Here is a 15,831-nt window from a genome sequence, read left to right as displayed (position 1 = left end):
TATACGAACAATACTTTTGACTCAAGTACATTTATCATTCAATTTTCCTTGTAATCAACTCAGCTTGCTTTTTCAGATTGAAAAACCTTTTTAACAAGCGACTTTCCTAATGAATCTTTCATTGTAAGATTCCATATCTTAATACATTATATATGTAGATTTTCATCACATATAATGAATGATGTAATAAATTCCATTGAATGTTCAACCGAAGGGTTCCAGTTTTAAAAACTAAACGGAGAAATTGTGATAATTACACAAACATGTCGTGTCCAAAATGAATTAGAAACTAATAATTTGAATGTATTTCTACATGTAGAGTTGAAGGAGACGTCTTCATGGAGCTACATGTAAAATAGATATTTTCTCTTCTTTAGGACAAATCCATTAAAGCAGCAAAGTAGGATGAACATTCCTTACTGTAAAGTTATGTCAAATTCATACTACAAGGTTGTCATTGATATGCAAATGCCTTGCTTCAGAGTTAAGTCGTCTCAAACAAAACTAGCTATATACACTTATTCGTTAAAAGTAGGATATCGTTCATTAAAAGTTCGAGACTCCTACACCCTAAAAAACATAAAATAAAGTTACAGATTTTTAAAAAGTATGTTGGAGACTCGTTTTGCAAGTAATTATACTTTTAAACACCGTCCTATTCTAAAAGACTGTTACCTCGGGTAAAGGTGGTGGGAATGACGCATAAGACGTTTGTATGGATATCTGTGGGCAGTCTTTCAGGGGCTACATACATCATTGAATACTGTACGCCTTAATAACTCTGGAAGTATCACAGACAATGAGATTTTCTGAATTGTGTGAAGTGGTGCACAGCCAATTTACCTGCACATACACCAAAAAAACATATGCCACCTGATAATCTGAAGGGTATGAAAATTACAATAATTTTTAACGGCATTGCCATTTAAAATGCTCTAAAATTTTCTTTGTAATTGGGAAGCAATTCTATATCAGCAGAATCAAAAAGTGAAGAAGTTATAAGGGGTAATGGCCAAATCAAAAAGTCAAAAAGTTAATAAGGCGTTTCTGAGCATACTATCGAGTTCGAAGTAAGTGCTACGCCAATCATCACCATGTCATACCTCCATCCCCAAAAATGTATATACAAATGTAATAATCAAACATAATAATAATGAACACATTTATTTTGATCAAATAAAATATGCTATTGTTGTTATAATATTAGATTTACATGTGATCTATATATATATATATATATATATATATATATATATATATATATATATAGCTAATTAAACAATTAATATTTTCTATAATCAAAGATTAGCCATGAGTGATAATATGATTAATATAATATCACATTACCTATTAGCATATTAACTATAGTCTTATTGGAGAGCATTTTAAATAATCCTCTAACCGTCGACCATTTCAAACATTGTACCAGCCTATGAAATGTCACATCAGCACATGGAGCACAACTTTTTGGAGGCCTACACAAGCCTATTTATAGGCGGGCCAAAAGGTCACATTAGGCATCAATTGGAAAGAGAAGACAACAAAACAAAGGATACATAAAGGACTCACGAGGGATATAAATAGAGGAACAAAGAAAGAAGACCTAAGGCAGAATTTCTAATCACGTGTTCCAACACCAAGGTTGGAAGTTTGTCGCACATGGATAAGGTAAGGTCAAACAACAATCACGCTGACGTAATATAGGAAAAAGGAGGATGGCTGTGAATGGAAGTTATTGTTTTCTTAGAACATTCTTGTCCACTGGGATGTTGCGTATGAGTCCCCAAACCTTTGAATTTTTTCATTGGCACGTATTGTGGTGCTTCATTTCTATTGGCTACTTTTGGTTGCCCTAATTAGGGTTTGTAATGGATTAATCTAGCCCATTAATTTCATATCAATCTTGGTCATTCATTGTAATTGGGACTCCTATATAAACCCAACCCCTCGTATTTGTAAAGCAGGATTTGTTGGAGAATTGTTGCTAATATAATGCCAAATTTGCTCTACTTTTCATTATTGTGTCTTGCATGGTGAATAGTTGTGATCAAGTTTGCATTATTGCATGGTGATCCATATTTCCTCACTTAACTTAGAATTTCATTTGATGTTGTTTATAAGTAGTTTAGTTGGATGAAAGAATTGTGGATGTTTACTTGTTTGACTCGAATATAAACTAGGCCACTAGCCTCTTGCTGATGGTAGGAGTGCTTTGTGTGGTGAGCTAGGGAAAATACTTAACTTCAATTGATATTTAACCTTTAGTTTGCATCCAATGATGGGATTGAAGAGGGTCGATATTGATTTTAATACTATTTGAGTATATCCTTAGAAGCTCGCACAAGGTAGGTGGAGTCGGCAAGTAAGCTACATCTAGTAGAGTCCAAGTCCATCCACATTTCCTTGCATTCATAGTAGAAGTAGTAATAGAGGTTAGAATTTTAAGTTAGAGCTGAAGTGGAAAAGTCAAAACATATTTTCATTGCACATTGTGAAGCTAAATTTTAGAAGTGCAAGCAGTTGATTCCCATTGAATGAATAGGGTAAGTCCTCTAAGTGATTACCAACAAATCACATTATTTCACTAAGCGAGTATCCATCGTTGAAGGGAACCTTGAAGTAATTTCATGATCTTACTTTGCAAGCTTAGCATGAGAAATGACCTTATATCAAGAGAGGATTGAATATTTGGTGTTCCACTCCGAAACTTTAAGTGTTTGATTTTGTTTGTTGTAGTGGAATAAAACTCACATTAATAGGTAGCATCTCCATGGACTTCATCATCAAACTTTCAAAGGTAAATGGAAGGGATTGCATCTTTATGGTTGTTGATAGGCTGATGAAGTACACACACTTCTTTGCTATTCCCATAGAGTTTCAGGCTACACAGGTGGCGAACTTATTTCAGGGAGGTTTACCACCTGTAGGTATTACCTCGAAACATTGTTAGCGATAGGGACAATCTTTTCCTCAACACCTTCTGGACAAAATTGTTTCGGTTGGATGGAAAAGAATTGTGGCCAAGTCTCAACTACCACCCCCAGACCAATGGGCAGACAAAGATTGTGAACAAGTGGTTGGAGGGATGCCTCTAGAACTATGTTTTAGCACAACAATAGGCGTGGGTCAAATGGTTGTCTTAGGGAGTATTGCTACAACACAACTTATCACATATTGATCGAGATGGCCCCTTTCAAAGTACTATGCGGATACAAGCAACTTTCATTTGTGGACATGATTTTGAGGGACAATCGTGCACCTAGGGAAAAAGATTGCCTACAAGAGGGACAAGACATTTTGAGGTTCTTGAAGGAAATTTTGCACAGGGCATAAAATCAGAAAAAGATATATGTCCATAGACAATGAATCAAGAGAAGTTTTGATGTTGGTGATTTGGTCTACCTCTAACTTCAGCCATACAGGGAATCATCATTGAAGGCAAAGGGCACAAAAAAATGAAGGCCGTGTTTTTACGGTCCTTAATGTGTAACCCGCCGAATAGGTGAAGTTGCCTATGAACTTGAGCTATTGAAGGAGAGCCGCATCCACAATGTCTTCCATGTAAGTAGTGGGCCAAAATATCATCGTATTAGCTAACTTGCCACCTCTCAATGAAGAAGGAAACTTGGTGTTGGAACCTGTCGAAATCCTTGATATTTGGGAAAGGAAACTGAGGAATTGTAATATCCTCCCCTAATTTGAACTTTGACTTGTAGAAATTTAACTTAAGGAATATTGTCAAACACTTTGTATGCAAACTCATAAAGCTGATTTCCTCAATAAATTGCTTTCCAATGAGTAGATTTACGAACAACTATGAAGTGACATTAAAATGCATAATACCCATCATAACATTTTCACAAACACTTGGCACACATTCAACAATATATGAAAAATCTGGAAACTCTTTCAATCTGCTGATAAAGGGTGATTTTTAAATGTAGATGTGCACTTACAGCTGCCTTAAAGGCTGCAACAACTATTCAGACTTGTATTCAACAATTATTATGCAAAGTATCAAAATTTGATAGAAGAAACCTGGAATTAGTTGCCGTAGTATTTTGCAAATGTAGTCGGCAGCCCTCCAAACTTCTAATCAGCCGGAAAAACAAGTAAACTTGATACCAACACTGTTCACGCCGTACTGTAGCAAAATACTGTTCATGCCGACTGTAGCAAAATACTGTTCATGCGGCACTATAGCAATAACTAACTTCAGATCTGCATCTCAAACCCTTGTAAATTTCTTCATGCGAATGCCCCAAATGAAACCCAGTGTATTTCCTGAAGTGAAAACACCCTTGATCCTCCTGACTATGTCTTCCAACAGCGAAGAGAATGCTAGCAAAGAGGGATTCCGTCCTCCAAGCCCGAAAATCAGATATCCAGCAACATAACATTAATCTTCATCCAAGCATACAAAAAAAAAGCTCTTCCATTTCTTTTATAGTGTTCTCACAAGAGCTCAATCCTTCGTTTTCTCAATGTGGGATAAAACATAACTCCCTTTATGTACCTTATGTCTCCAATGTGTTATAAAAATAAAGGGAACTCTTTTAATTTAAATATTTCCCACAAACTATAGTCTATGCATTAATAAAGTTAAATATTTAAATTTAACTTTATAAAATGGCTTTATCAATGCATAACAAATCTTATCAATGATAAATAAGTTTTCCTATCGATTTTAAACAATTACCATCGACATACCACTGTGACTGAATGTCCGGCCATGTCCAAGATGACTTACTATAAATAGTAAGTATGCCCAAAGTTGCCTCAGAACCCCTCAGAAAGACCTGCAACTGAAACTGTCTAGGCCAAATGGCCTCTAAGCCCCTTTAATGTCCTAGTTAGCCTAAGGGACTGTGGGGAAATAGGCTAACGACAACATCATGCTATGAATGCTAGAAAGGGGACATTACAGTCTGCCCTTCCCAAAATTGCTTGTCCTCAAGCAATTTCAGCTCTGGATGCTGCAATATCTACTCATTTTCCCAAGTAGCATCCTCGACAAGTAGGTTACTCCACTTCACTAGATACTCCCTGATAGTCCTCCTGCGAAGCACCCTCTCCCTGGAGTCAAGTATGGCCTCGGGAACCAAGATAAGCTTTCCCTCATCATCAAGAGGTGGCAATACTACTGAAGGCACCACATTGTGACCCAATGCCTTCTTAAGGCGTGACACATGGAACACATTATGCACTTTACTGTCTGCAGGCAACTCCAACTCATAAGCTACTTCGCCCACTCTCCTGATTACTTTGAATGGTCCATAGTAGCGTGGTTTCACTTTCTCTGCTCCACTCTTCTTGAGAGAGGACTGTCTATACGACTGTAACATGAGGTACACCATATCTCCCACCTCAAAAGACCTCTCAACCCTGTGCTGATCAGCATATTGCTTCTGCTGATTTTGTTCTTTTTGCAAATTTTCCTTCAAGGATCGCATAATGTCCTGACACTCCTGCAAAGTATCCTTGGCCTTAGGCACCCTGCTGTCCCCAAATAAAAAATCCAAAAAATTAGGAGCATCATACCCGTACAGTGCCATAAAAGGGGACATTTGAATAGACATATGGAAAGAGGTATTATAGCAGTACTCCCCTAGATGTAGCCACTTCACCCAAGCTTTCAGCTCTCCTGCAACATAGTTTCGAAGGTACCCCTCAACCCATTTGTTCACTATCTCTGTCTGCCCATCAGTTTGGGGGTGGTAGCTGGTACTCGGAGTGAGCTCTGTTCCACATAACCTAAACAACTCCTGCCAAAAGTGGCTCATAAATCTGCTGTCTCTGTCACTGACTATGCTCCGTGGTATCCCATGTAGTCTGAATACCTCTCGAAAAAATAGTTCTACTATTTGTGCTGCTGAATATGTAGACGAAATTGCAAAGAAATGTGCAAATTTCGTCAATCTGTCTACCACAACAAAGATACAATCCCGACCTTGTGCCTTGGGGAGGCCTGTGATAAAATCCATGGAAATGCTCTCCCACTTCTTCTCTGGTATGGGTAGGGGCTGTAGTAAACCACCCGGAAAAGAATGTTCCTGTTTGTTCTACTGACACACAGGGCATTCCCTCACAAACTGAAGCACCTCTGATTTGAGTCCTTTCCAAGTGAAGCGCTCTCTCACCTGCCGATGTCTTAAAGAATCCGGGATGTCTTGCCATTGGTGAATCATGAAATGCCCTCAAAATCTTCTGCTTCATAGCAGACCCGGGTACTAAATAAATCCTTTCCTTGTAGATGATCAGATCATTTACGACAGTGTATCGACTATCTTGAATAGCTCCCTCAATAATGCTAGATGCCCAACTATCCTTAACATATTCTGCCAAGGTCATCTCTCTCCAATCATCCATGACTATCCCAACAGCAAGCAAATGAGGCCTTCTAGATAAAGCATCTGCAACAATATTTTTCTTCCCTTTGACATAGGCTATGTCGAAATCATAGGCCTGTAATTTACTCACCCATTTCTGTTGCCTGTCATTAAGGTCCTTCTGTCCAAGGAAATGTTTCAAGCTATTATGATCTGTTTTTACTGTGAATCGGCTTCCCACTAAGTACTGCCTGAACTTAGCTAGCGCGTGCATGATTGCTAGCATCTCTTTGTCGTAGATGCTGTAGGTTCTCTCCACACCTCGTAATTTTCTACTCTCATATGCGATGGGATGTTTGTCTTGCATGAGAACAACTCCTATGCCCTCTCCCGAGGCATCACACTGCAACTCAAAGGGCCTGGTGAAATCTGGAATGGCTAAAACAGGACATGTACTCATCAGCTCCTTAAACCTGTCAAAACAATCCTGAGCCCTCTCTGACCACTTGAAACTATCTTTCCGTGTCAAATCTGTAAGTGGTGCTGCTATCTGTGAAAATCCCTTCACAAATCTGCGGTAGAACCCACAAAGCCCGAGAAATCCCTTGAGTTGTGAAGTGTTCCTCGGTGGTGGCCAATCCAGAATGGCCCTCATCTTGTCTGGGTCAACCCGAACACTTCCTGCACTAATAATATGCCCTAGATAGAGCAACTCTGTCATCCCAAACTCACATTTACTCATCTTGGCATATAATGACTCCCTCTCTAGAATACTGAGCACTGTATCAATATGCTTCAAATGTTCCTCCCAAGTACGGTTGTATATCAGTATATCATCAAAAAATATCAACACAAACTTCCTCAACTGATCTCTGAACACTCTATTCATACAGGACTGGAAAGTGGCAGGGGCATTTGTCAACCCAAAGGGCATGACTAAGAACTCAAAATGTCCATAGTGGCATCTAAAAGCTGTCTTCTCCACATCCACCTCTCTAACCCGTATCTGATGGTAGCCGGATCTCAAATCAATCTTGGAGAAGTAGCATGCACCATGCAATTCATCAATAAGCTCATCGATGCGTGGGATAGGGTATCGGTTCTTGATTGTCTTCTTGTTTAGCTCCCTATAATCAATGCACATCCTCATTGTACCGTCCTTCTTCACCAATACTATTGAAGAAGCGAAAGGACTTTTGCTTGGCTGTATGTGCCCCATGTCAATCAACTCCTTAATTGCCTTTTCTATTTCATCCTTACATCTCTTCGGATGGCGGTAAGGTGTGATGATAACTGGCTTAGCCCCTTCCTCTAATTCAATAGCATGCTCAATTCCCCTATCCAGGGGTCTCCCTGGAGGTATCTCACCAAACACGTTAGTATGTTTGGTTATTATTTTTGGTACATCAGGTGGATACTCTTGTTTATGCTGCTCTGTCATCTCAGGCATTACTCTAAACCCTGCTGCCCACTGCACCTGATCATGTCTAAAGAAACTCTGCATCCGCTTGAGTGACACCATTCGAAGTCTCCCATCTGAAAAACCTCTGAGCACTATCTTCTTACCATTTGCCTCAAACCTCATTTCCATTTTCTCAAGGTTAAATGTAAACTCTACCAGAGACTTCATCCATTTCATCCCAAGCACCATATCCTGATCACCAATGTTGACCACAAAGAAATCTCCTGTCATGTCATAATCTCCCAAACGAAGCTGCAAGTTGGAGATTTTCTTGGTACATTCAATTTTGAAGCCATCGGCAACCATCACCTTAAATCCCCTATGCTCCTCTGTATGTAGCCCTCTGCGTGTCACAAACTTCTCATCAATGAAGTTATGTGTCGCCCCTGTATCAATGAGTGCCACAACTCTTTGTCCATCCAAGGTTCCCCTAACTCTGAAAGTGACGGTCTCCTGTATACTTGACAACTGAGCTATCGTGCTATCACCGCGTGCTTCCTCCTATGAAGAACTATCATCATCTCCATCTGATTCGGATGACTGCTCTGAATCTCCATCTACTGACTCTTCGGCTGAAAAGTACTCCATCTGCTTAGCTTTTGCTTTCAATGGACACTTATGTGACAAATCCCAAGGCTCCCTACAATGAAAACAAAGCTTCTTCTTCCTAAGATCATTAAGTGTCTCATTGTCCAACCTCTTACTTTCCTCCTTAGCTGGCTGAACCTCTTTATGAAAAGGTTTCCTGTCCTTATCTTTCCTTGAAGGGAAACTCTTTGCCTGGAATTTATTTTTTGAAGATGAAGAGGAATCCATGTCACGAGCTTTCTTAATGGCTTCCTGCAAAGTGGGAGGGTTGAGAGCTTTAATCCACCCTCTCAACGGATCAGCTAACCCATCCATAAATAGAACTAGTATCCTCCGTTCAAATACATCTGTTACTAACACTGCAAGTTTCTGAAACTCTGAAATGTATGTTTCCAATGATCCCCACTGTTTAAGCTGAGCTAACTCCTTGAAATGGAGTTCTGGATCCTTCCTATCAAAACGTTCAATCAGCCTCTCTGTAAACTCCACATATGAGGTAATGTGTGCATGTCCCATAGTGACCATACCATGATGCCACCACTCATGTGCTAACCCATCCAGATGAATCGCTGCGTACTTAATAGCTTCTTCCTCGGGCATAGGGTTCAATTGAAAGTATGTGTCAAGCTTTTGAACCCAAGCTCTTGCTATAGACTTTCCTGAGCCATCATAATATGGTAACTCAAGTCTCCCTACTTTCTTCCGTAGCTCATAGCTCTAGTTCCTGTCATGTCCACGTGGCATATGTTTCATCCGCACATCCATATACTCCCTAAAGGTAATTGCAGCAGTAAAATCTGGCCCTCCGGCTTCCCAATCTCTCCTCAACTGGTCCTGTATATCAGTAATCTGGGGCTCTGGTACGAGCTTCTCTGGAGCTCTAGGAGGAAATGTAGGAATCATGGGCCTTGAACTCACTATCCTAGCTCGCTGGGGTGCATGACCGAAATTGTTCCCAACTTGTTCATCTCCATTATGTGTCCCATCCTGATCATTTCCATTCTGATTATTTCCTCCACCCATGTTAGCATTCAACCCCATTTGATGAGCCATCATCTGCATCATAAGATCCAATCTCTGATTCTGTTCCTGTGCCCTTTGTTCTGCTACTCGCTGACCTTGTACCAAGGTCTCTAATAACTGTAAGAATCTTTCCTCTCCAGGCTCTAGACCGGCATTCCCGCCTCCACCTAACCTTGTATTCCTGTCATCTCGGTCACCCATATTGCTGTCTTGATCAAAGAATACCTCCGCTGTGTCTGTATGACTGGATTCTATACCCCCCTGTACGGATGAACTAGACTGTTTGCTTTGCAGGTCTGAACTCCTACTTTGTCTTGCTCTGGTATTGCGAAAATTATAAGGCCCATGTCGCATGCTCAAACATAAATGCTCTGATTTTAGTATTTTGACATTTCATCAAACACTTTCCCCTCTATCCGCCAGTTCCAAATTTCCTATAAGACCTCCACAGGATGGCAGGACTTATAGCTCTGATACCACTGTAACATCCTCCCCTGATTTGAACTTTGACTTGTAGAAATTTAACTTAAGGAATATTGTCAAACACTTTGTATGCAAACTCATAAAGCTGATTTCCTCAATAAATTGCTTTCCAATGAGTAGATTTACGAACAACTATGAAGTGACATTAAAATGCATAATACACATCATAACATTTTCACAAACACTTGGCACAAATTCAACAATATATGAAAAATCTGGAAACTCTTTCGATCTGCTGATAAAGGGTGATTTTTAAATGTAGATGTGCACTTACAGCTGCCTTAAAGGCTGCAACAACTATTCAGACTTGTATTCAACAATTATTATGCAAAGTATCAAAATTTGACAGAAGAAACTTGGAATTAGTTGCCGTAGTATTTTGCAAATGTAGTCGGCAGCCTTCCAAACTTCTAATCAGCCAGAAAAACAAGTAAACTTGATACCAACACTATTCACGCCGTACTGTAGCAAAAGACTGTTCATGCCGACTGTAGCAAAATACTGTTCATGCGGCACTATAGCAATAACTAACTTCAGATCTGCATCTCAAACCCTTGTAAATTTCTTTATGCGAACGCCCCAAATGAAACCCAATGTGTTTCCTGAAGTGAAAACACCATTGATCCTCCTGACTATGTCTTCCAACAGCGAAGAGAATGCTAGCAAAGAGGGATTCCGTCCTCCAAGCCCGATAATCAGATATCCAGCAACATAACATTAATCTTCATCCAAGCATACAAAAAAAAAGCTCTTCCATTTCTTTTATAGTGTTCTCACAAGAGCTCAATCCTTCGTTTTCTCAATGTGGGATAAAACATAACTCCCTTTATGTACCTTATGTCTCCAATGTGTTATAAAAATAAAGGGAACTCTTTTAATTTAAATATTTCCCACAAACTATAGTCTATGCATTAATAAAGTTAAATATTTAAATTTAACTTTATAAAATGGCTTTATCAATGCATAACAAATCTTATCAATGATAAATAAGTTTTCCTATCGATTTTAAACAATTACCATCGACATACCACTATGACTGAATGTCCGGTCATGTCCAAGATGACTTACTATAAATAGTAAGTATGCCCAAAGTTGCCTCAGAACCCCTCAGAAAGACCTGCAACTGAAACTGTCTAGGCCAAATGGCCTCGAAGCCCCTTTAATGTCCTAGTTAGCCTACGGGACTGTGGGGAAATAAGCTAACGACAACATCATGCTATGAATGCTAGAAAGGGGACATTACAGGAATCAAACAATAAAGGAATACTTGGTAAGTTGGAAGCATTTGCCGCTCGATGATGCCACCTGGCAAGGAGAACAAGATCTACAACACCCAACATTGTGTTTGCTTGAGGACAAGCAACTTTTGGGATGGAAGAACTGTAATTTTTCTATCATAAAATAAAATAAAACATTTGAAATTTGTTATGGGACCGATTGATTTAGTATATCTCAAAACTATTTCTATTTTATTTAGTTTAGTAGGTGTTTGTCGTCGTATTTTTTGACAGTTTCTTCGTAGTGAGGTATATATGTCTGTTGGGTTGAGTTGTTTAGGTATGAGATTTTGGTTTAATTGATTGTACCGCGAATTCCTGTTGGGGTTCAATGTTGTTTGTCAATTTGTAAGTGGGAAGATCTACCCTACTTGGCTATTCCGACTTCAATGGGATTCAACCCTCACCCTATTCTTGTCATGTCCCTTTCCCTGCACTAGTTCTATGGTGCTGAGTTAATCTATCTCCACATCCGGATAGATTAACAGCATCATCAGTTAGGATGCTTACTAGTCACATGGGAGATTTATCTTGGGTTCATCTTTTATTAAATTAAAAAGTTCTTTGATGAGTTACTTTTATTTTAAAAGTCATTTACTTTATAAAGTGACTTAAGTGACTACAAGACGAAATTGTTGTTTTATCCCACATCTCTTATTCCAACACTTTTCCCTCTCTCCGAGGTCATAAATAAGAGGTTCTGCCTTGGGATTTGAATGCACGATATTTTATGAACTCAATATATGGAAACTCTAGTTGCTTAAATGTGACTGAGCAAACTCCAGGACGAAAACCCTTGAGGAGTCAGAAGCTAGACGTAGCCCGAGTCTTCTTATTCAAGTCTACATCAGATTTTTGAAGATTATTGGATAGCCAAGATTCCTTGAAGATTATCGAACTTGCACAGTTTAGTATTGGATATCTACAGGTTGGTACGACACATAGTCTTCATATGATATTTACATTCCAGTTGGAACTCAAATAGGTGATTGAAGTTATATCAGCTTGGCACACGAATAAGGGTGAGGAAGCTACTCAGGAAACCAGTGTTAGCACTGCAGATACCATGAAATAGTGAAGCGACAGTTTGAGTGAATAAACTCCTCAAGACAAAATACGAATCTGTAAGTTAATCCTCTTTCCAGACTTTGGCATTTGGTAACATGTTGTGCTCTTAACAGTGGCAATACGTTATAGATATCTGCCGCAGGAGAACTGTTTCATACAGGTAGAGTGCACTCCAAAATTGCTGCTATAGGTTGGGTGCACCAGTAACATTGAGAAGGTAACAACATTGGAGAGTCACAGATAACTCACGGGCATCACAGTCGACCACAGGTTATGGTAATGCAGTTGGACGGCAGATGAAATAGGCACTCACGACATCAGTACTGGGCCACTGCAGTGAGAGAAGACTTACTTCCAGTACAGGGTAGTATTCTCCAGCATCACAGAAGGTAAGAGCAAATTAGAGTGGGAGCCGGCTGGCTAGTTAAGCTGTCTAGGGGTGTGAAGTAACTAAACTCTCTGCATTTGCGATTTCTTAGTGGTGCACTAACAGTACGGGTCTGTGTACATTCACTCCCTTATCCCTGTTATTTGCTTACATTGGATATTTTGTTAAAATTGTACTGCACTCTCAGAACTACAGTTAAAAAGTTATTAATTCTTTATCTGATTGTAAGCCATTAGTATTGAGTTATGAGTTAATTCCTCTAGCTCCGAGTTGTGATAGTACTAGTGTCAATTGATTGTCATTGATTGAAGTAAACATTTCTGGGTGTTAGTCTATGAAACAGTAAAACATCTTGAAACTGTATTATGTTTTCTCAAAGTAATACTGGTTACATTGTAAGTGTTTGACAAAATTCCCAACAGCCTGGTGTTCTTTATTGTTCATTCCAGCAGAGAATACTACAATTCTATTCTCTATATTACTTTGCTCAGATCTAGCAAATCAAAGCACTATCCTTGTTTGCAAATATACTTAATATTCAATGAGAATTGCATATCTCTCTATGATCATCCTATCATTCTGAGCGCCATTGTCTGTTGTATTTGGCGTGGAACATTCTGAGCATCCAAACTTACATTCTTCAATGCTACCTGTACTGATATTTGGTCGTTGTCATTACCTCTGTTTAGGCTGTGAATATCATAGAGGAGAAATATCATCATTGGCGACTGCAATCTACCTGGTCGGACCTACTCCAACATTTCTTTCAAGTATTAATTTTGCTGCAATACAAATTCCTAGATTTAGTGTCAAACCCAGCATTGCATCCCAAGCTGTGTTTTGTGAAGTTGGTTAGTTAATGTGTATTTCCATCACCAGGTTCATTGTTTCAACACACACATAGTTGTGTCACGTTCAATAAATAAAAATTGTGCTTAAGCAATTAGTAAAGTGGGGTGTTGCTTATTAATTGTTTATCAACTTTTTGACATCAATTTCCAGTTGAATAGTGTAAGCATAGTTTTCTTGCAAAGTGTTAGACGAAGTGTCAAACATCTGAATAGTAAGTGTTGTTCAAGTTGAAACCGACAAGGTCTTTACACTGGTATCAAAGCGGTTTCCTACCAGCCTACAAGAATTGGGCTCAAAGTTATTGTGTTTAGTGTTTTATTCAAATTTTGTCAGCATTTGACTTGGTGATTGGTATTCAGTGTTAATGGATGGAGATAGGAGATTTATTCCAGGTAGACATTATACCCGCAAAGGGCATACTTCACCTAGAGATGGAGAGCCTAATATTCAGTTTAGTTCTATTGGCGACAAGGGTGCTGATAGTCCGGGTGGTTCTATTGGTACGAGATACAAAGATGTTGGCACAGGTTCCAAGATTTGCAAAGAGGCTAGGAAGACATTCAAAGATTTGGCAGTTGGACAACGCCCATGTTGCTGAGGTGTTGTAACAACTTTCTAACATGTTGCAACACATTGTTTTCCCTAGAGATAAGAGTAGAGAGCGATCCCGACTAGATGACAGATTGGTCTATTGCATCTTGATGGAGCTGCTCATGATTGGTGATATAATGGTTTCATTTTGCTTCATCATAATCAGATCACTTCGTATCAGGAGTTCATGTATCGACTAATTGAGATATTTCACAGGAAGGATCCAGAGGTGTACTTTAGAGAGCTCGCTCAGCTGAGGCAATTTGGCAGATTAGAGGGTTACATCAGTGAGTTCTAGAGACTCTCACTAATGGTCTATGATATATCAAGGAGTAGACAAGTGATGTTGCTCATAAAGGGATTGGTTGAGCCACTTTGTGGACAGGTTAAGTCATTGGACCCATCTTCCTTACAAGAGTCACTTCTCCAGGTTGTTGGCAATTCTCTTCCATCGAGAATATTACAGCTCAACTATCATAAAGAAAAATATTTTGAAGGAATTTCTACCACTCGGAGAGATTTTAATGCAATTTTGCACTGATGGTGAATAAATGCTCACAAAAAGGGTAACTCTAATTTACATATTGTCCTAAACTAGAACTACATAGGTACCAAACAGGTTTGAAAATCCTATTCATTCACAATGACAAAAAGAAACTGGAAACCTAGAATTTTCATCACATTTTTTTGTTTTGAAGAACAGTAGATTTTCTCCAGAAAATGAGACGTCCAGGCTGAATTGAACAATCCAGTGTCAAAAATCCAAATTTAGTAACTAAGCCTAGAAATAGCCCTTTCAAGTTTTGTGTATGCTCTATGCTAAGGTTTTTGTTTATTTTAAAATTTACAAACACTTGAGAAACTATTCCTTCAGTTTTAGTTTCCAAAGTGAGTACTTGACCAGATCAAATCGCTTATCATAGTAGCATTCTATAGGCCAATTCAGAGTTCAAATAGATTCTTCTAATGAACGTTGATAACAATATCCAGAATATGTTTAATGTAATCCATGAACCTGTCATTCACTAGTGAGATAGTATACTCACTTTTCTTTTGTTGTTGATAGTGCAGCTCAAGGGACCTTCATCTCTGCTGCATGTTTCAATGGTTTCTATATTTCTAGTCCAATTCCATATCTTGATAGATGCATCATTGCTTCCAGAAATAAGGAACTTCCCAGCCTCACCAAACTTTGAGAATGCCCTGCATACATTACCTTAATCCTCAGCAAATGTCTTAGGAAAGTTGTCACTCATTTAGCGTATCAGCCAGTTCCTGTCATTAATGTTATGAATGAAAAATATAATATCTATAAAAAAAAGCTTACACACAAGAAGCAGCTGCTGTGTGACCTCCCAGACCAGCATGTAATTTTATCCTCGTTTGTTTTTCTGTCCCTTCAGCTGTAAAGATTGCTTTAGCATTTACATTTTTAGCCAATTTAGCCTGAGAACATTTGTTAGTATGTAGCGACTTTTTATTTTTTGAAACCCCCATATGTGTTTCATATTCAAGGTCAATAATTTCAATGGTCCCATCTCCTCTTGCCACAGCAACAACTTGATTATCCCCTCTTTCTAGATTTCCTTCAGGAACAGCTAAAGCATGAACAAATGGAGGATTACAAATTTGATTGGTGCTTGTGTCACTATTTGTGTTACTTGAAACAGCCACCCCTGCTAAAGTCCAATCGAAAAGGAGAAAAAATTATTCATAGAAATGATACAAAAATATACAAGGTGAATTGCTTTCGAAACAAATAAAAGAAAC

General features: G+C 38.8%; 1 protein-coding gene across 4 annotated transcripts in view; it reads right to left on the bottom strand.

Annotated features, from left to right (window-relative positions):
- Window positions 1-250: 250 nt before the first annotated feature.
- Window positions 251-15,831, bottom strand: part of LOC149550258 (Transducin/WD40 repeat-like superfamily protein) — a 226,006-nt gene continuing 210,425 nt past the window's right edge. Inside the window, exons 9-12 of one of the 4 annotated variants that reach the window (XR_016354185.1) lie at window positions 15,389-15,740; window positions 15,108-15,264; window positions 676-843; window positions 251-570 (exon numbers count right to left, since the gene is read on the bottom strand). Coding sequence is in view for 2 of the 4 variants with exons in the window: in XM_089793350.1 (XP_089649476.1) it covers window positions 754-843; window positions 15,108-15,264; window positions 15,389-15,740 (599 nt within the window). In the remaining 2 variants the exon portion in view is untranslated. Of the gene's footprint in view, window positions 844-15,107; window positions 15,265-15,388; window positions 15,741-15,831 lie in introns of all 4 variants that reach the window. The other 3 variants (XR_016354186.1, XM_089793350.1, XM_089793351.1) reach the window with 3 other exon arrangements.

This window comes from Cupressus sempervirens, chromosome 7 (assembly GCF_028749045.1).
Source record: "Cupressus sempervirens isolate cs-2001-9-10 chromosome 7, ASM2874904v1, whole genome shotgun sequence".
NCBI lineage: Eukaryota > Viridiplantae > Streptophyta > Pinopsida > Cupressales > Cupressaceae > Cupressus > Cupressus sempervirens.
This window is presented reverse-complemented; position numbering and strand designations above follow the sequence as displayed.